Below are 21,766 nucleotides of genomic sequence, written 5' to 3' on the forward strand. Positions count from 1 at the left end.
GACAAACCACCACCACCACCAATGGATAAAAGCAACAGAAAAAAAACGTAGAGGGATATATAGACGAACGGTTGGTGTCTCTGTTTCTGTCTCTGTGTTTCACAATGAAGAAAAAGTTTCACCAATATTGTCCAATACTACTACTACTACCACTTACTATTATTATTTGGAATATATAAAATTCTATAACCACCCCCCATTCTCCCCTATAGTCCTTCCATTTTTTTTTCAATTGTTTGACATTCAAATGCTACTATCTGTATTCATTATTCATCCCATTTTATTAACTACTACTATAGCAAAAAAATAATTACTACCACTACACATTTACAACCACCACCACCACCACCAGTGCTACTACGAAAAAAAAAAAAACTGCAGAATTTTATTTTGAAGAATTCTAGCAGAACAACAACAACAACAAAAGCGCGCGTATTAAAGAATTTTTTTTGTTTATTTGAAAAAAATTGGATTTTAATCATTTAAAAAATGATGATAATATACATGGATGTTTAACAGTTAACTTAGTTTATCGCTATAATCCACTTGAAAAAAAACAAGGACATCAAATCAGATAAGAAAAACGATTAGTTTTCCACACGCGTTATACAAATAATTCTAATTACCTATTTTTTTTACGATATTACCGGTATTTAAATACAAAACAAACAAATGATGATCGGATCAATTGATTTTTGTTGTTGTTGTTGTTGCTGCTGCTGAAAATCATCACAAATCATATTTTACCATAATTTAATGACATAGGTAAACCAATATATGATGCTAATGAACTAAGCCAAGTGATTAAATATGTACATTGTTGATCACCACCATTCGATGACGATGATTGTTTTTGAGGATTTTGATCTATCGATTGTGATTTATCGCCATAAATACAATGTTTACAGCTAAGTACTTGACCCATCAATGATGTTGTTTGACATGGATGTATCATGAATACTACATGGCCAAATAATGGATGATTCTATTTTTTTTTTTTTTGTTTTTAGATGGATATATAAACAGGAAACAATTGAAAATGAAAAACAAACAAATCATCAATCAATTAAATATATCACTTACAATCTGTGTGATTATATTGCCAAATAATTGATAAATTTCATCATTGTTAATGTTGTTTTTCAGTTTCTTCTGTTGTTTATTATCACCAAAATGATGATGATCATGATGATCATTGGATAGATTTGAATGAAAACTTGGCAAACGATTCCATAGCCATTCTAATGAAACGGATCTGCCATCTATATTATTCGGAGCGAAAAAAATTTTTTAAATTCAAACATATGAAAAAAACAAAACAAAACAAATCAAACCTTGATCACAGATGTGAAAATAGAGGACAGGTGCCTGATAATTAACATTGTAGATGATGTGATATTCAAACTTATATAATGTACCGTGATGATTTAATGTTGATTTGATGATGGCATCATCATTATCATCAACACCATCACCACATAATGGTTGATCATCATGAAGCCATCTGTAGAGAGTTTTACAAAGAAAAAATTGTTGCTGTTGTTCATCTTCAATTGTCTATATATAATAATTGATTATTTTACGTTTTTTTTTTGTTGTTGGCCAAAAAGAGATAGAAAACAAACAAGGGGTTAAAATTTTGATGATTATTTTTTTCGTTGTTATGAATGAAATGAAAGAATAAATGACAGTTATGAGGATTTTTAAATTCAACAAACAAACATAAAAAAATCATTTCGATACACGTTTCCATACAAGAATTCTTGGCCCAAACACTAGATGTTGTACGATTTGAAATTTAGGTAGATATTCTTTACAATACATTTTGAATAGACCACTATTTATTTTCGACCAATCCTTTACACCACTTATATTCCACAATTGATTTGAATGTTCAGCGAATGGACCTTTTTTCACTTGATGTATAAAATGAACGGCCGAATGGAAAATATATCCATCTTTATATTGATCGGCAATATTTGCTTGTGGAAATGAACCAGTACCAATGGTAGGATGATCGATTAATTGTGCGGAACCAAAATAGAATGGTAAAAATTGAAAATCATCCAATGAAAAAACACCATGTGAACCGGCCGGTTCTAAACAATAACGTAGCTGAATTTTTCGTACCAATGGCATATAGATTAATGAAAAAATATTCAATAATTGATGACTAAATGATTGAAAAATTTGTCTTGAAAAGGTTTCACCATCAGATTTTTCCAATGCATTCGGTATTAATATTAATTTATAGATGCCCATTAGAAATATGATGAAACACATTTCATGTCCAGTTCCATAATCGATACGAACTTTATTACCAAATGAATCGGCTAAATAATATGCTAATTCAGTACCATATTCATGGCCAAAAATATCGATTAATTCATCATGAATATATGATAACATTTGATCAAACCATATCCGATAGGCTTTATTACCGAATCTAATATCAATGGAAATGAAAATTAAAATCACGACACACGAAAAAAATGCAACAGTAGCCAATAATAGCCTACCTTTGATTTTTATCATCATTAATAGGTTCAATTCGATCACAAAGATCGCCAAGATGATCAAGTAAACGTATAACATTTTTCAAATGAACATCATCAATTTCATTACGTGATTGAAACACACGATTATGTACACCTTTTGCAAATTCATTTAGTAATTTAATGAAATTTAAATAATCACGATATGCTTCCGAATGAAGCCACATTTCCATATCGGTTGTGTTCAATATACGGCGACAACATTTTGTTTCAATTATTTCATCACCACCACCATCATCATCATCATCATCATCATCAACATCAACAACAACATTCGATTTTGATTGCTGTTGTTGTTGTTGTTGTTGGCCAGTGATTCGATCATCATCATCATGAACAACATTGTGGTGAATAAAATCACCTTTGGAATTCATTATTGAAATTTTAATAATTTAATTCAAATGTAAAATACTTAAAACACACGTACACACAAAAACCAAGAGAGAGCAAGATAAACCATCTCAGCTGATTTGAAAAAAGGAAAGTTTCCAAAAAAAAATTCGATTCAAATCAACTAGATGTCCCCATAGTAGGATTTTTATTTCAAAAAAAAAAAAAAAAAAATTAATCGACAACCTTGATGATCACGGAAACCAAACACAAAAATTACAATCAATTTAAAAGTAGAAAAAACCAAAACGGATGGACAAAAGCCATCACCATCACCACCATCATCATCATCATTCGATTGCATCGATTGATTTTTTTTCCAATAAAAAAAAAGAAAGAATCCACATCCATTCATGTGGTTAATTATCATCATCAGGCTTATTATTGTCTTTTTTTATTCAATAAAACAATCAAAAATATATTTCGAGATGCAACAACAACAACAACAACGAAAAAAAAACGTTTATCTTCAAAACAATCCACGTGCCTTGAATATAATACGCATGTGTTATATGCCTTTCGGTGTAGATTTTTTTTTTGTTCATTTTTAAATTAATTTTTTTTTTCATTCTTCCGGTTCTTTTCATCTTCTGTTGTTGTTGTTGTAGTTTTCTTCAATTGTTAGAGATGATTTCATTATCATCATTTTATTATGCCGGGCTAGAATCGATTCATGTATACAGAATATCGAATAATGGATATATTCAGGATTCATTCTTTTTTCTTTCTATTTCTCAAATTTTTGTTTTTGAAAATTCCTATTTATTGGCATAGGAATCATCATATTATTCTTGAATAAAATGAATTTAAATACCATATTAGTCAGTTAGTAGTAGTAGTTAGTAGTGTATCAAATATACCTTTCACTCTAAACAAACAAGCAATGGCTGGTTAGAATGTTTGATGACCAACTACTAGGCAACCAACCAACCAACCAACCAACCAGCCAGTTTAACCCAAGAAGAAAAATCCAAAAATCCATTTAGATTCTAGGGATATCCCCGAAAAAAAATACTCTCTCTCTCTCTCTCTCTCTCTCTCTCTCTCTCTCTCTCTCTCTCTCTCTCTCTCTCTCTCTCTCTCTCTCTCTCTCTCTCTCTCTCTCTCTCTCTCTCTCTCTCTCTCTCTCTCTCTCTCTCTGTATACATCTATCTATTCCAACAAACCAGATTTGAATAGTAGGAAAAAAAAAGTGATCAATCCGGTGAATGGAAATGAAACCATGAACCATTCAACCAAACCAGAAGACTGAATTTTTAAAAAAAAACTGAACAAAATATAATGGAAATAGAAAAAAATATATTCAAGTGAAAATCAAAAAAAAACACGAAAGAATAATTTCCGATAGAATGAATATATGAAAAGCAAAAAAAAATTCTAGATTCACACACATACACACACCAACACACACACAGAATAGGTGATTCTATCTTATTGCACAAAACATACAAGAATATTCTACTGGTTCTGGAACCTATAAGTGAAGAATCCAAACAGAATCAATCTTATGGTAGTGGTAATAGTATCAGTAGTGGTATATCCCCAAAAAATATATTAACATAGTATGACACATAAAATGACTTGAAATTCAGTAAAGAAAAAAAAATCCATCAAACACCACCACCACCACCACCAGTATCAAAATAGCCATAACTTCATCATCATTATTATCATCGAAATGTTGATGATGATGATCATCATCATCCATGCATTTTTTTTCCTATTGAATTCAAATAGAAAACTTGAAAAATGGATTCGTCCACCAACACCACCACCACCACCCGCACGACTACCAGAAAAAAAAACAAAATACAAATCGAAACGAAATATATCGACAAATGGCATGAAAAAAAAACCTACACAAGGGGAAGAGCAAAAAAAAAAAATAAAAATAAAAATAAAACCAGCCAACAACTGGTTTTTAGATTTTTTTTTTCATGTTGTTGTTGTTGTTGTTATTCTCATTATACTTTTATATATATTATCATTATTATAGCCACAAAAAGCGAAAAAAAAACAAGGGAGAAAAAAAAATAATGGTGGAGTGTGGTGGTGGTGATTTTCTAAACCAGAAACCAAAAAAATTTTACAGGCAAAACACCACCACCACCACCATCACCAACATTTGAAAAAAATAGAGAATAGACACCACCACCACCACCACCACCACCAGTTAAATAAATTGGGATAGATGTAGTGAATATAAAAAAAAAAATTTGGCGCGCAATAAAAGTGGTTCACAATATAGGTTGTTCGTTGGTTGGTTTTCTGGTTTTGTATTCTCTCTCTCTCTCTCTGGTATAGGCATGCGGTATATATTGCTGCGGTACTAACCCATAATCATTTGTGAACAATGGACCATTCCATCAAATATATATATTTTTTCTATGAGTGTGTTGTATATATGCTACTTTCATAAATTTGAATTTTTCTTTTTTTTTCTTTCTTTCTTTCTTTCTTTTCCATCATCATTTTTCTCTTTCTCTTCGATACATTTTCATCATCATCATTATTTATAGTTTGTTTTGTTTCGTTGTGTTGTTCATCATCTCTTTCTTGAGTGGAGTTGTTTTTTTCGTGGCCAAATGCAATGGTTATGATGATGATGATGATGATGGTGACGGCGGTGGTGGTGGTGGTTGGTGGTTGTTTGTTTGTTTGTGGATACAGTAAAAACTCGATTCAATAATAGAAATACTGTTAGTGATTGAGAATTATCGTGAAAAATTGTGGATTATTTTTCTGTTGTTGTTGTTGGATTAAATAGCAACATTTTTTTTTGTTTTTGATCTTGAATTGGATCTAATAAAGATTTAAAAATGGATCTTGTTTTTTTTTAGAAATTCTCTAGAATAAATAATCCAAAAGAAAATCTTTTTTTTTTTTGTTTCGGTAGATACATGTATGGACAGTATACGCATGTGCGTAAATTAAAACAAAAAACAAAAATTGATACTGAAAGTGTTCCACACACACAAATATATATACTAATATTTTATTATTATCAACCATTTTATCAATGTGATGATGATAAAAGGTGCAAAAATTGTTTTAGCTAAAAAAGAAAAATAAAAACGAACCATACAAACAAACAAAAAAAATCCTCTCTCCCTCTTGTGATGATATTTTTTTTTGTTATTACACTATGAATACGCATGCGTCAAAAATAATGATGCTACCGCCATTGCTGTTTCAATAGTTTTTTTTTTTTGGTTGAATCGAAAAAATGACCAAAAAAAAAATTTGTAGGATCTGGTTGAACCGAACCGAACGGAACCAACCAAGCACACACACACACACATACATCCAAATATATTCGCATTAGTGTGTGTGTATGCTCTCCATTTCCAACAAGAATGGCATGGATACGTCGTCGTCGTCTTGTGTTTATACTTCATCATCATAATCTCACAAAGGCCAAAAGACACTGTGCATTCTCTCTATTTCTCTTTTTCTCTATGAATAAAGTTAGAATCAAGAGAGAACATTTCACAAAATAAAAGTCCAGAATGAAAGAAAGGGCCATACGGTCGGATCAACCAAAGCGCGCAAGTCATCTACATAAACATTTAATGAAAAAGGCCAGTACACTAACTATTAAACAGGCAAAATAATATAAAATCCTTCAGAATATTCTTTTAACGAAAGAAAAAAAATGTTCATCGAAAAAAAATTCTGAAAATACCAAAAAAAAAAAATTCAATTTACACACATTCATTTCATTAATATATACCACTACTAATCGGGCAATTATTATTCATGCTACTATAATGCTGGTTTATCATAATCAATACCACTATTATTTAGGAAACAATATACAGGAACAATCTCGTTACATATGCACACAATGGGATCAACCACCACAACCACCACCACCACAACACCAATGCTAATGATATAAATCAAATTCAGAAACAAAAGTAGTAGCATGACTGATAACATATTCTAAAATTACCACTACAACCATTCTATTTTTGTATGTATCATATTCTCTCTCTCTCTCGCTTATTGCTATCACACAGTATTTCTCCATTATAATGATCCAACATCATCATCATCATCATCATCATGGTCACCAAATAATAACCACTACCACTATACTAGTATCATTTTTTTTCCAACTAACAAAAATACATACCGAAACCAAAAAAAAAAAGAGAAATGAGAAGAGATATTGGGAAACAGAAAAAAAATTTGAGATTCACGCATATGCGCGAATATACATTTTCTATTGAACAAACACATTAAACCAAAAAAAAGAAGAGAGAGAGAAAAATTGTATTTTTTTTTTATTTTTACAATACGAAAAAAAAAACCGACACACACACAAACATACATTATATACATACATACATACATTTATATATATTATATATACAAAGAAGAGTGAGAAGAAATACGAACCGAAAAAAAAAATCCCGATTCGGATTCTCGTATACAAGACACACATACATTACACACACATTACACACACAAACAATACATTTATATGAAAGAATAATATACAATCTTCATATAACACACACACACACACAGAAAAATACTTGAAAAAAAAAGAAAGAATAATAAAGTCTCTATCTATTCTATCTCTATATTGGTGGTGGTAAAAATATAATGTGTGTGTGTGTATGTGTTCCAAACCCTAGCTAAGAGTTGTATGTTTCTGTGTGTGTGTGTGTGTGATGTATGGATTTTATAAGTATGTGTATATTCTGATGAAAAAAAAAAATAATCTTCATTGATTCACAATACAGTGTGTATGTGTATGTGTGTGTGTGTGTTTTTGGGTGACAAAACCAAAAAAATAATAATAAGAAGCAAAAATTCTCAACAAACAAACAAACAAACAAACAAAAAAAAAATATAACCACCATTCATTCATTCATTCATGATCAACATTCATGTTGTTGTTGTTTTTTTCAGTGCGATACTTATTCATCCATCATCACAATAAAAAAAAAATATCAAGTAAAAGAATTTCGACAAAACTTACCGACAACGATTGACAACCAATATTCTTCATTTTCATCAAAAACTTTTTCAACCACGTTGTTTCATCTTGATATTCTTGTCGTTGTTGTTGTTGTTGTGATTGTTCATTTGAAGTACAGTATTCATTTTGACATTTTTTATCATCATCAATTTGAATGTGAATTTTTTTCGAAATTTTTACCAAAGTATCAGCTGATAGTGAAAAATCTGACCATTTTATTGGTCTTTTCATCATCATCATTGTTGTTGTTGTTGTTGCTGTTGTTTTAGCTTGCATTGTTTTTGTTGTTTTTGCTGTTGATGTTGTTGTTTTAATTTCATTATCATCATCATCATCGTCAATATCGTCAATTCTGTTTGATGTTTGTTTTTCCAATTCATCTTGATCCTGTATAATAAATTAATTGATTTGATAAATTCAACCAAATAACATCCATTGTCATCCTTTTAGAAAATTTGACATTTTTTTTTTCATTCATTCAAACAACAACAACAAAACTGAATTCAGCTGAATTTAAAACTAATCATCAGCTCTTATATTTTCAATTCAAACTATTAATTATTTTCATGGATATTATTCATTTCTTCTATTAATGACAGGTAAAAATTGAAATGACATCAAAATCACTTACCATTTCTGTTGTTGTTTAACCGATAATTTTTTTGGTTGTACCGATTGTTTCGTTAGTGAAAACCGATGTTAATCAAGAGATGATTTTTTTTTTTGATTTCAAGAATTTTCGTCGTTTTTTTTCGAAAAAACAAAACACGAATTCGGTAAATGATTATTTTGAGTGTTGTTGGAGACAAAAATGATGATTCTCGAATACATTCAATTCGATATGCGCATGTTTTTTTTTATTTAATCATGATTCTTTCATAAATGACGTGTTTTTTTCAACATTCGAAATTCTTTATTAATGATGATTTAAGAATTGTTTTTTTTCGAGAGAAATAGAATTTTTACTTCGTCTGTTTTTTTTTTGTAATTCCATGATTCTTGAAATGAAAAAAATGAACAAAAATCACAAATTTAAAATACATCCGGCTTCTCCATTTCCTTTGTGTGATTATCTAAATATTTATTTATTTTTCCGTCTTTCTGTCTGTCTGTCTGCCTTTTATTTTTTATCATAATGCACACGATTCTCGATTCAATCGGTCGATTGATTGATAATTTTCTCCAAAAAAAAACGACTCAAATTTGAGCCACAAACAAACAACCGATTCTAAACCACTATTTTACAATACAAACCATTTTGGAAGAAAAAAAAATACCATAGTAACAAGTGTTATTATTGTCTTGTGTTTCCAAATTTTTTTTTTTATATTTCGTCATCATCACCAACTCGAACCATCATCATCATCATCATTCGACTATATTGGTATTTTTGGTTTATACAATAATACTATTTCAACACAACCGATTGATAACACAACATGTATACATCATGTATAAAAAAAAAAATTTTTTTTTGAAAGAATCAATTTCAAAAAAACAAACACTACCATCATTTGTGATGATGATGATGATGATTCGTGTTTGTGTTTAATCCATCACCACCACCATCATCAACGTGTTGTCATTGTCACCACCAATTATCATTTTTTTTCTGAAATCATTGCCATCATCATCATCAGTATATGATACTTGATCAAAACAAACAAAAGTTACCTTTTTTTACGCGCGTGTGTGTGTGTGTGTGTGTGTAGATCAACGACATAAAATATAAATGATGATAATGACGATGATCATCATCGTTTAAATCAGAAATCATTGCATATATTTTTTTTTTGTTTTTTATCCAGATTTGGATTGCAAATTTTTTTGTTTTTTGTTGTTGCAAAATATCGGTTTTCATCTAGTACAGGGCTTCTTAAACTATGGGTCGCGACCCCGAATGGGGTCGCGTAGCAAAATTTTTGACGTGTATTTGTGTAGAGCAATCATGAAATGGGGTCGCGAATGAAAAAAGTTTAAGAAGCCCTGATCTAGTATATTACCTGAGAAAAATCGGTTACAACCAGAATTATTCAGTTTCCAGAATTTTCATAAAATTAATTCGTTTTCTTCTTTTTTTCTTCTCCCCTTTCCATTACCATTATGATTATGTCAAAAGCCAAACGTTAAGGTCATGTATGCCAAGGGGAAAGGCACGACCGTTCCTTCTGATGCCCAGGCGCGTGAAAAGTAAGTATTTTGTTCATGTGGATATAGATTACATTTAAATTCTTGAAATTGAATTTAATTTTTCTTTATTTTTTTTTAAATTCAGGCTAGCACTCTACGTATATGAATATTTACTACACGTGGGCGCTCAGAAAGCTGCGCAAACTTTTCTATCAGAGGTAAAAATAAAGAATTTTGAACAAAAAAAAACATACACCGGATGCAAGAATTGGAGCTTTTTAATGATTGAATATTTTTTTTTTTTTTGATAATAAAAAAAGATACGATGGGAAAAGAATATTACATTAGGCGAACCGCCTGGATTTCTTCATTCTTGGTGGTGGTAAGTATTACTTTTCGGATTGAGAATTTAAGAATTGAGATTAATTTTTTTTTGTTTTGTTTCATTCAGTGTTTTCTGGGATCTTTATTGTGCAGCTCCAGAACGGCGTGATACTTGTGAACACTCTAGTGAAGCCAAAGCGTTCCATGATTATGTAAGTGGCAATGTTTTTTGTTTTTTTCATTTAAGTTTTTTTGATTTGGATTTTTTGTTTTGTTGATTTTTGTTGTTATTTATACACACCCACACACACACAAATTTATCCATTATGAATTCATCTAAAGACATGGCCAGAATTAATCTCTTTTTGTTTGTTTGGTTGGTTTAACCTGACCAATCATCGCAATATATCTACCGATTATAATATTTCGTAATTAATGTTTTAATGAATTCGTTAACGTAATAACATATAGATGCATATAGAATAACTAGATAGAGAATTTTTTTTTTTACTTGTGGGGTAAGAATTTCAAACCTAAATGAAAAAAAATGGCGCATGCATTCCAAAAATTTGTACTTTTTTTTCACTCTGAGGCCCTTTTTGTGTGTGTGTGTGTGTGTGTGCATGTTTGCATATGAGTAGTGTGGTTGGTACCTATACTACCTTTATTCTTATTCTATAATGGTTCTGTGATTCCACACTAGTATGATGGTGGTTTTTTTGGGCATGATGGTGATGATGATGATGATGTTGATGTGTATGTAATGTCGCTGTAGAATTTCGTTATTTCTTTTCTCTTACTTATCATTAAAAATAACCAGGTTGTTGTTGTTAATCTTGCAACACAAAACCTATTGATGATGATGTGGTCCATGAAAATTCCCATTTGTATTACCATAATGAAACCGTTATAGTCGATATTTCGATACATGAAAATCAGAATTAGAATTAAAAATTAGCAATGAGAGTATATAAAATCTTTGAAGGAATGTACACACACCTGTACCTCTTGAATATTTTTCATCCATTAATTCTGTTTTCCAGATACTTTTTTTGTTTTTGAATGATTCTGATTTCTGTTTTCTATTAAATATTTAATCAAAAATACAAGAAAACCGGCATACTGCATAATATTCTTGTATTTTACACACACACTGGATATTTTTAAATTTCTTGTTCATTTTTTTATCTTGCCTTTTTATTTTTCGTTTTTTTAAATTCTGTATATTTTCTCACTATATATCTATCTATCTATCTATATACTGTATTTTTCTTCTTCTTCTCCTTATTCTTCTTCATTTTCAATCTACAATCATCATCACTATAGGGATTTGTCAATTCGGGATATACTGTCAATGGAATTGCTGCCCATGTAAGTTTCTCTATCTGTCTATTTCTGCTGGAATTTTTGCTTTTGTGTTTTCTAATAATATCAATCTATCATTTCGAGATCAATCAATCAATCAAATCAAATCAATTCTTTTTCTTTTCCTTTTTCATATTTCTATTCACTTTTTTCTTTCAAATGATAATATTGTAATCATAATCCAGTTTCATTTTATTTAAAAATGAATAAAATAAAAATTTGCATATATATATCCACATTTATATTATGATTTTGTTCAAGAACACACACACATATATACACAACTTGTGTTTATTACTTGAATTATTGTCATTCATTCATTCATTTGTTATTATTAGTTAGGGTTAAAATAGCCATAAAGATAGGATTGTCTTTGTTGTGTTGTTCCTATTTATTCGTTTGAAAAAATAAAATTGAACGATGAACCTGATGACGATGATTACATAAACGTCAAATTCAGGTTGAATTCTCTTTCTCACATACACACACACACACACACACACACACACACACACTCTCATACACTGTCTGATGTTCATAATGGTCACGACCTTTGTTCTTGTTCTTGTCTTGGGTCATAGTTGTTGTTGTTATCAGTGATCGAGGTTCAACAACAACAACAACAACAAGTTGAAACCATTATTTGAATGAGAATTGTCGATTCAACAAAAAAAATACGGGAAAAAAACAACTAACCAACCAACCAGCCATCCGATACAATACAAAATGAATGTGGGTATAGTTTGAACATAGTATAACCTGAAAGACTTGTTTTCTTTTTCTACCTTTGATTATTTTTACATTGCAATTGCATTACTTTTTTTTATTTCTTCTTCCTATTTCATCTTCATGTTTTTTTTTTTTTTTTTGGTTTTGTTTGGGTGGTTGTTGTTTTTGGGTTGAATTGTTGTTGTTCATTATTATGAAATGCTATGTATAACTGGTAACTCTTCTTGCTCTCTTTACCTGTATGATTTATCTTTATCTATTTTTATTATTGTCTCTCTTCAAATATTTTGTTTTTTTTTATTCTGGGTGTCTTTTTTCTTATGAAAGAAGCGACAATGATGATTATCATGATGATGATGATGATGATGATCATTATTCCATAGCTTCTGTTATAATCGAAACATGGTATAGATAGGTTTTTGATTCATTTTTTTTTGTCCATTTCAATTGTAAAATTATGATATGCTTATGGTGGTTAATGATGATTACACTATGTTCGTAAAAAAAGAGAAATGACAAGAGACATTGGTACATATATATGGAAATAATTGGATCTATATACCGGTATATTTTTTTTGTTCTTGTTTACAGGTTCCGTTCATTAACCCTTTGTGAGAATGGTCGTTGATCAGACACACACACACACACACACACACACACACACATAACCCGAAATTGTTGTTGTTTATGATAGCATTCGAAATATTATCATTAATAGAGAGAAAGCGAGAGAGATATTGGTAGATTAAACAAAACTGATGATCTTGATACGATTTTATTATTATAGAATAATAATAATTGGAAAATCAGATTGATTCTAGTCATTTGTTGATCAATTTTATTAGTATTGAAAATTGTTGTGGATATTGATATTTCATTTTGTTTTTATAATAGAATCCAACAGCACCAAGTCCACTAAATCAGATACCAAATGATGGAATGCCCGGTGGACCAATGCCTCCAGCAGGCTTTTTTACGGTAAATTTACATATATTTTCTATCGATTTTTCTGTTGTTTAATAATCGTTTTTATTTGAATTTAAAAATTTAGAATTCACATATGCGACCTTCGCCACCACAACAACCTGTATCACAGCCGTCCCCACATTCTCAGCCTCCTCCTCCACCACCACATAGTCAAATGATGCAAAATCAGGTATATTTTGGATTTCCGATTATAAGAATATAAATTTTCTAATAAATCTTTTTCAGCAGTTTATGTCTCCAAGATATCCTCCTGGTGGTCCAAGAGGACCGGGTGGTGTTCGTATGCCTCAACAAGTGGATTTTAATGTATGAAACTTTCAATTTTTTATGCAATTATTATAATCAAAAACTTATCATTATTATTGCACACAATAGCCATCTGGAGGTGTACCCGGACAGCCTTTGATGCCGAACAATATGGATCCATCACGTCAAGGTAAACAAAATTGATTATTTTTCCAGATTGAATATTGCACGCCATTTATTTGTTGTTATTGTTGTTGTTGTCATTGTCGTTGTCATAACACTTTTGTCTTTTGATTTGTATTTGTAATTATTGTCCGATTTTTTTCCTAATCTTTCCTTGCCTTTTTTTCAATTTCATTATCAAAAATCGAAACCAAAAAAAAGGTGAAGGTGATTTTGTTGGTTGGCAACCAGGTAAATTTCCTTTTCATTATTTATTATATGGAATTTTTTATTCTTGTTTTCATTTTTTCTAATTATCATTTTTTTGTTGTGTTTATCATCATCAGGTCCCGGTGGTATGAATTCAATGAATCCTCGATTAAATCATCCTCGAGGTCAACCAATGGGTCCAATGGCACCGGGTGGATACGGCGGTATGAGACCACCACCACCAAACTCAATGGGTCCTGGACCTGGACCCGGTGGACCAATGCCACCAGGTATGGGTATGCCACCTGGAGGCGGTAGACCATGGCAACAACCAAATACATCAAATATGAATTACTCATCAGCTTCACCAGGCAATCATTATGCAGTATGTTTTTTTTTGATGATAGTTTGAACATAAAACTGAGTTATTTTCATCTCTCTATCGTCTTAGGGTCCACCTGGTTCTGGTTCTGGTCCTGGACCTGGAACGCCAATTATGCCCAGTCCTCAAGGTTCATCAGGACCATATTCTCCTGCCAGTCATAGAATGGGTACACCGAATCCCGGTGGAAGAGGTTTAGTTTTTTTTCATATTTGAAACTGGTTTTTGATTTTCAATTCTTTTTATCATAGATTCTACCGGTTCTGGTGGTGATGGAATGTATTCAATGATGAAACCAGTTGGACCAGGGGTAAGTTATATTGAGAAATTCTCGATTTTCACAATATTTATTATTGTTTTTTTTCAACCAAAAAAAAAAACAGCAATTTTCAATGGCACCTGGTGGTCCAGATGGTCCTATAGGTCCAATGGGTGGTGATATGGTACCACCGGTAATGAATGGTATGTCAAATCCTGGTGATGGTATGGATGGTATGAAAAGTTCACCAGCGAATGGACCAGGGACGCCTAGAGAGGATAGTGGGCCACCTATCGGTTATGATATAACGGCTTATGGACAAGAAAATGTAAGTTTTCAACACCAAAAAAAAAAAAAAAAAAAAAAATCAAAATCACATAAACATACCTTTATCATATATGAATATATAGGATCAAAATGAATCTGCGGCTATATTGAAAATAAAAGAAACTATGCAAGAAGAAGCGAAAAGGTTTGAAAAAGAAACACCAACTGATCATCAGGATTTTTTTATGCAATGAAAACAATGAAGACAAACAAATTATGAATATTTCCAAAAAAAAAGAAGAAAATTTGTATAATCATCATTATCATTATCATCAAACATTCTTTGCATCCTTTTTCCCTCATCATCATCATCATCATTTATATCAACATTTTCGAAATTTGAACCAAACAAACTTATTGATCATTACTAATGGACAACAACAACTACAACTACAACAAAATACGTTCTGATACAAAAATGCATAATTTTATTATTAATTATTGCGATTCTTCTCTCTTTTTCTCTTAAATTTTAATTATATTCAACACACACACACACACATACTCCACCAAAAAAAAAAAAAAAATAATGCAAAAAACAAATCATCATTGTCAACAACATATATAATTGAAGTAATTCAATCATCATCATTTTTTTTATTTTGCATTCCGAAACAAGAATTTCCTATAAATACTGGAAAATTTCTTTATTGATTTCTTTTTGCACCACTACTACCACCACCACCACCCACAACACACATACACAAGCATGAATGCATTTAAAAAAAAAATTCTATTTAATCACCATCATCATCATTATGCAACACTTTCCCTTAAACATAATCATCACCATCATCATCATATTGATTGATTGATTGATTTTATTGTTTTTTTCTTATTTGCTTTGTTTCTTTTTTTTTTATTTTCTTTTCATCTCATTTCATATGAAACAAAAAGTGTTGATCACAAGTGGTGTGTGTGTGTGTTGGTGTGTGTTCGCCGTAGAAACTATTGCTTTTTTTTCCCCATTTAATTTAAACATTGATGATGATGATGATGGTGAATGTATTTGTATCACAAACACACCCACCCACACTCATACACACTGTTTGAATTTTTATTTCAATTAATCAATTTTTTCCACATATATAGTGTTGATACATATATAATTTATTTATTTTTTTTTTTTTATTAATTTGTTGTCTTCACCATCGTTTTTTTTCCGGTCTTTCTTTATTCAATTAGTTCAATTTTTTTTTCTTTCTGTCTGTCTGTCTGTCTATTTTGATCCAAAGCTACACACACCTGCATACACACACACACACACACTTGCATGCACATTATATGAAAGGAAATGAACATGACTAAATATATAATCGATTAAAATCGATAGTCACCATCGTCATCAATATCGATATTTATTCACAAATCGCGAATGAATGAAAATTGATCAAAAAAAAAAAAAAAAATTTTTCTCCCATTGTGTAAATTTCTTAATTGATTTTAATTTATATATTTTAAAGAAAACAACAAAAAAATTGATAAAATCACAGATAATCTGATTTGAAACAAAAATCCTCATTTGAATATATAAATATCGATTATCATCATCAACATTTTTGCATGCATCTTAATTCATTGTCATCACACACACATGCACATGCACACACCACTTATATTCATTTTTTTTTTAATTAAAAACAAAAAAACATTGCAATTTTATCATCATTATCATATTGATCATTATTGTCTGTTGTCATCATCATCATCATCATTCATTATTCTTATGATTCTCAACAACAACAACAACAACAAATTCTTATTATCCAAAAAAAATAATGGATCAACATTCGATTAAAATTCTCTTTCATTATTGGCCGATTCATTATCGATTCTTGTTTTGTTTTATTCTTACACTATAAACGAAAAAAAAATTCAATTTCATCACATACACACTCATCACACACAATGATGATCATCATGATTTTTTTCTTTTGTAATTTGTATACACACAATTTGAATGGTGAAATTTTCCTGAAAACACCAAATTCGGCATCATTTTTTTTCAGTGTCTCATTTTTTTTTGTTTTTTGTTTTCATTGATATTCATTCATTTCTCTGTCTCTTTGACTCAGACACACACACACACACACACTATTTTCTCATCATTATCATCATTTTTTTTGCAACATCATCATAAACAACAACGACAAAAAAAACGGAAAAAAAATTTTGATTATAAAATTTTCATTGCAAAAAAAAAATAATATAAAGTTAAAATAAATAATTATCATATATAAAAGATAATAAGGAATTTCTTTTTTATTCCAAAAAAATTCTTGTCAAGAATTTCATCAGGTAAGCCAACATTCGAAGTGTAAAAAAAAATGCATTTTTTCACCATATACTGCTGCCATCTATCGGATATAACAAATATTTGTGTTAACCTTACACATACAGACATGCATGTACAAAAAAAAGGTGTGGCCAAACCATGATTGGTTCAATAATGATTTTGATGGGCGGAGTACTATTTAATTGTTGGCCATTTAACACAAAACAGACAGTCAAGTTGAAAAGAAGATCCAATGATGATGATGGTGATCAAAATACTTTAAATTGAAAACAAAAACAAAAAAAAATTCAGCCAACCAATGATGATGCCAAAAAAAAAAAACGTCGATCCAATTGAACCGTGACCGTTTGTTGTTGTTGTTGTTGTCGTTTTTAACCAAAAAAAAAAAAGAAAATTCCAAGTGCCTGCAAAAATGAGATAACAGCTAAAAATGTTTTTTTTTCTCCATTTTTTCTTTGTTTACAACAGCAATTATTCTATTAACAACAACAACAACAACAACACACACAGAGACAGATAGACACTATTCAGATGGCTAAATCGGCTTAAATCAAGAAAAAAAAATTCAAACAGAACAAATTCAAACGAATATCATCTCCTTCATCATCATCATCATCATCATCGTAATCATTTTCATGACAATTGCATTGAATTTGGATTGATCCACTCTCCATTGATCATTTGTTGGCTTATTATTTTTTTTCTAGTTTTTAAATCACTCTTACCATTTTGATGATGATTATATAATGGATAAAAAATATATGAATATTGAATTGAGAAAAACTAAACAAAATCCTATTTATTCTATTTATCTTCAACTGAAGATGTGTGTAGTTGAATAAATAGTTGAATGAAGCACGTTTTTTTTTCTCAATCTTTTTTTTCTCACTTTGTGATTGAATTTGCACGTGTCGATAAATGTTGTGATGATAATAAAAAAAAACTATAGATTTTTTTCGTTGCTCATTTTTTTTTTCATATTTGATTTCTGATATCAATGATGATGATGTGATTAGATGGATTGATTTTTTTTTATTTTTATTTCGTTACACACAAATCTTTATTCTTTCTTGCAGTTTTTTTTATTATTATTATTTTATTCTGGTGGGTTTCTCTCACTTGCTCATTCATTCATGTAACACACACACACACACACACACACACTGAAAAACACGTGTCGATAATCGTTTTTTAATTTGAAATTCACCATCCAACAACACTATGTGGATAACAATGGTTATTATTATTATTACACGTGTTATATACATCAAATCTAAAATTTGGATTTAAAGAATTATAAATTTTCTTATCTCTGTGTATCTTTTTTTTATGAATTATCATTGAATCGGAAACAATCGGATTCAATCGTGTTTGTGATGATGTTGATGATGATGGAGAAGAAAAAGTAAATAATACACTTTCACACAGACAGTCAAGAATCTAATTGAATTTTTTTCTTTGCTAGCCCTTTTTTTTATTCTTCACAAAGAAAAAAAAACCATACTGCTTTTCACGAAGAATTTTCACACTTACACACACACACACACACACACACACACACAATAATCGATTCTGTTATTATTCTACTTTTATTTCGTTATTTTTGTCTTTCCAAATGAATAAACATTAATGGATGGATATAAATATTGTTCATATATGACATTTTTATGACGAAACGTTAACGCATCAATTGATGTGTAATGAAATGATTTTCATTTTTATTATTATCATTTATCAAGTCATGTATGAATTTCTCTTTTTCTCCGTTTGTTTGCTGCATGTGTCATCATTTTGATTATCATCACCATCTTCTTGTTGATAATTGATATTTGTGTTTAAAATTTGTCAACACGCGCACGCACACGTTCAATACATGTACACATCAGTAAACATCATCAGCATTTGATTGAATTTGATCTTTATTTTTATTTTTATTTTTATTATTCTGAACACATACATGAACATCAACACGAATGGGCAATCGATTATTGTGTAATAAAAGTAAACAATACAGATACAATTTGTTTGAATCACACACACACACACCAACACAAACATTAAATGCTGTTATATTATATATTACATGATAATGAAATTGATTGAAAATTTAATTGATTTTGCTTTCTCTCATATAATTGTGATACATCATTTGATTTGATTTGGACATTAATTTGTATTTTAAGAATCATCAACTTTCATCATCATCATCATCATGTTCTTCAGAATCGCTAAAGAATATCGAAGATGATGATGATGTTGTTGTTGATGAACTATGGAATAATTCTTCATTACAATCATGGATTGTCATTACAGCTGCTCCTGTGGCTGCTGCTGCTGCTGCTGATGGTTTCTGCATTTGAATATTATCATTATCGTCAAACAACGATATTTTCTTTTCCATTTTCAATTCTTGTTTGTTCTGTTTCATACGTTTATTATTTTTACCATTCACATTTCGAATCAGCGATGATGATGATCGTTTCAATATTCTAATTTTATCGTCATTATTTTTGGATGAAATTATTTCGTTTGTATCATATTTTATGGTGAAACATCGATGATTGTAATGATGATTATTCAAAGCGGTGACATTAATATTATTCATTATCATTCCATTTGATAATAATGATAGCGGTATTGGTGATTGATGTCTAAAATCTGGAAAATAAATTTGATTTTTTAAATTAATTAAATTATCATTTGCATATCCATTGAAAATCGATTGATGATGATTGTTTTTGTTGCTATTAGTGTATGGTAATGATGATAATGATGATGATGGTGATGATGATAATGAAGAAGAAGTGGATGATGATGAAAGGCTATTATGGTTATTAATAATAATCGATTTATCGATATCAATTTCATGATTGTTTTCATCATCATCTTCTTGTTCATCTTGTTGTTGTTGTTGTTTCTGATATTCTAAAACATTCGATAATAATCGGAATATATTTGATGGCTAAACGTAGTATTTCATTTTTACTCAATTTTTTATCTGGTGGATATGTTGGCACCAATTTACGTAGTTCACCAAAAGCACCATTTACATTTTGTTGTCGTGATTTTAGATTATTACTGTTATTGTTGACATGATGTGAATCAATTAATTAATTATCGATTTTATTGGGAAAAAAAAAATTTCCAAAACTTACCTCCATCGTTCACGTGTATTGGACAATGATCGTGATTTTGATGATGGTGATGATGCATTTGTTGTTGTTGTTGTTGTTTGTGATCGATTATTTGATCGATTTGATGATAATTGATTGGATTTCATTTCATTCGGTAATAGACCGGTTGTTGTACTGACCTGATTTGTTTGACCAGATTTTGTATCATCATTCATTGTTGTTGTTGTTGTTGTTTGGATATTCGATGTATTTGAATCCATAATATTCAATGTTCCATCCATCAACAATAGTTGTTGTTGTTGTTGTTGTTGTGTTGCCAATGTTATTGCTGTTGATCGTGGTTCAATTTTTATCATCAACGAATTATTATTATGATGATGATGATCATGTTTCTTTTTCGATTTTAAACCAAATTCGGCTAGAATTTTGTTAAATTTGAATTTAAACAATTATTTCAAACAAAATTTATTTCATGATTTACCCGTAGAACTATCAGCATCCATCATTGTCAGATCGGTTGTTGATGATTTTGTTGTTGTTGTTGTTGTTGTCGTCGTTTTTGTTGTCAAAATTATTTGATTATCTAAACATTGATGATTGTCTGGCTGTGGTTGTTGTTGTTGTTGTTGTCGATTTATTTTATCTGGAAAAATTTTTTTCAACAACAACAATTCATCATCATGTTTTTCATCAACATCAACATCAACATCAACATCGACATCTAAAAACAGAATAATAAAACAAGAACGAATTTTTTTTTCATTCAATTCAAATTTCAGAAATCGAAATCAAAAAAAAAAAAAAAAAAAAAAAAAAAAATTATTTTGATTGAATCGCTGTTTTTAGATCTGAGGAAGGAAACAGACACACACACACACACACACACACATTTACAGAATCAAAAAGGAAATGATCTCTCTCTCTCTCTCTCTCTCTCTCTCTCTCTCTCTCTCTCTCTCTCTCTCTCTCTCTCTCTCTCTCTCTCTCTCTCTCTCTCTCTCTCTCTCTCTCTCTCTCTCTCTCTCTCTCTCTCTCTCTCTCTCTCTCTCTCTCTCTCTCTCTCTCTCTCTCTCTCTCTCTCTCTCTCGTTCATTGATTTTGGCTTTTCTTGTTTTTTTTTCTCGTTTGCCTTTGTGTGTGTGGCTAATCATTTTGATCAATCAAATCGAACGAAAAAAAAAAAAAAAAAACGATCAATAGAACAACGGATGACAATTTTTGTTTTTTTTTTTTTTTTTTGTTTTTTGTTTTTTTTTTTTGGTTTAACCACTCAAATT

The 21,766-nt window shown here is 30.1% G+C and overlaps 3 protein-coding genes across 15 annotated transcripts; 1 reads left to right on the forward strand and 2 right to left on the reverse strand.

Moving 5' to 3' along the window:
• Window positions 1-439: 439 nt before the first annotated feature.
• LOC124491282 (serine/threonine-protein phosphatase 2A activator-like) lies at window positions 440-8,672 on the reverse strand. 3 transcript variants are annotated; one of them, XM_075734699.1, is made up of 6 exons: window positions 8,570-8,672; window positions 7,939-8,325; window positions 1,335-1,557; window positions 1,084-1,262; window positions 627-985; window positions 440-545 (listed from the first exon to the last, which is right to left on the reverse strand). In XM_075734699.1, exons 1-5 carry the CDS (start codon window positions 8,570-8,572, stop codon window positions 737-739), a joined length of 1,041 nt encoding a protein of 346 aa, XP_075590814.1. In that variant the 5' UTR covers window positions 8,573-8,672; the 3' UTR covers window positions 440-545; window positions 627-736. The 3 variants fall into 3 exon arrangements, with proteins under 3 accessions (XP_075590814.1, XP_075590813.1, XP_075590812.1); XM_075734698.1 differs by lacking the exons at window positions 7,939-8,325; window positions 8,570-8,672 and adding an exon at window positions 2,520-3,007 and having other exon boundaries at window positions 440-535; window positions 1,335-2,446; XM_075734697.1 differs by lacking the exons at window positions 7,939-8,325; window positions 8,570-8,672 and adding an exon at window positions 2,520-3,007 and having other exon boundaries at window positions 1,335-2,446.
• Window positions 7,601-17,301, forward strand: Ssdp (Sequence-specific single-stranded DNA-binding protein). Of its 11 annotated transcripts, none has more exons than XM_075734689.1 (16): window positions 7,676-9,802; window positions 9,934-10,128; window positions 10,214-10,286; window positions 10,389-10,450; window positions 10,520-10,604; window positions 11,719-11,763; window positions 13,381-13,464; window positions 13,538-13,642; window positions 13,699-13,779; window positions 13,849-13,909; window positions 14,104-14,133; window positions 14,229-14,476; window positions 14,543-14,666; window positions 14,725-14,783; window positions 14,857-15,060; window positions 15,143-17,301. In XM_075734689.1, exons 2-16 carry the CDS (start codon window positions 10,073-10,075, stop codon window positions 15,251-15,253), a joined length of 1,428 nt encoding a protein of 475 aa, XP_075590804.1. In that variant the 5' UTR covers window positions 7,676-9,802; window positions 9,934-10,072; the 3' UTR covers window positions 15,254-17,301. The 11 variants fall into 11 exon arrangements, with proteins under 11 accessions (XP_075590807.1, XP_075590804.1, XP_075590809.1 ...); XM_047053917.2 differs by having other exon boundaries at window positions 7,686-8,537; window positions 10,058-10,128; window positions 13,702-13,779; XM_047053914.2 differs by having other exon boundaries at window positions 7,969-8,537; window positions 10,058-10,128.
• A 1,908-nt stretch (window positions 17,302-19,209) lies between these two features.
• LOC124491163 (uncharacterized) lies at window positions 19,210-21,346 on the reverse strand. The gene is given in 5 exon segments (XM_075734700.1): window positions 19,210-20,302; window positions 20,304-20,433; window positions 20,511-20,711; window positions 20,826-20,907; window positions 20,971-21,346. Coding segments are annotated over 5 exon segments (1,197 nt in total). The 5' UTR covers window positions 20,996-21,346; the 3' UTR covers window positions 19,210-19,543.
• Window positions 21,347-21,766: the final 420 nt, after the last annotated feature.

Source organism: Dermatophagoides farinae, chromosome 10 (genome assembly GCF_024713945.1).
Source record: "Dermatophagoides farinae isolate YC_2012a chromosome 10, ASM2471394v1, whole genome shotgun sequence".
NCBI classification, from domain to species: Eukaryota; Metazoa; Arthropoda; class Arachnida; order Sarcoptiformes; family Pyroglyphidae; genus Dermatophagoides; species Dermatophagoides farinae.

What these genes read in the sequence shown, in the direction of transcription:
- LOC124491282 (XM_075734698.1), bottom strand. Translation starts at nt 2,929, where the DNA reads ATGAATTCCAAAGGTGATTTTATTCACCACAATGTTGTTCATGATGAT. An exon ending in AATGATGATAAAAATCAAAG is followed by an intron (nt 2,447 to 2,519) that starts GTAGGCTATTAT and finishes CATTGATATTAG; the next exon opens with ATTCGGTAATAAAGCCTATC.
- Ssdp (XM_075734689.1), top strand. Translation starts at nt 10,073, where the DNA reads ATGTATGCCAAGGGGAAAGGCACGACCGTTCCTTCTGATGCCCAGGCG. An exon ending in CCAAAGCGTTCCATGATTAT is followed by an intron (nt 10,605 to 11,718) that starts GTAAGTGGCAAT and finishes TCATCACTATAG; the next exon opens with GGATTTGTCAATTCGGGATA. An exon ending in TGAAACCAGTTGGACCAGGG is followed by an intron (nt 14,784 to 14,856) that starts GTAAGTTATATT and finishes AAAAAAAAACAG; the next exon opens with CAATTTTCAATGGCACCTGG.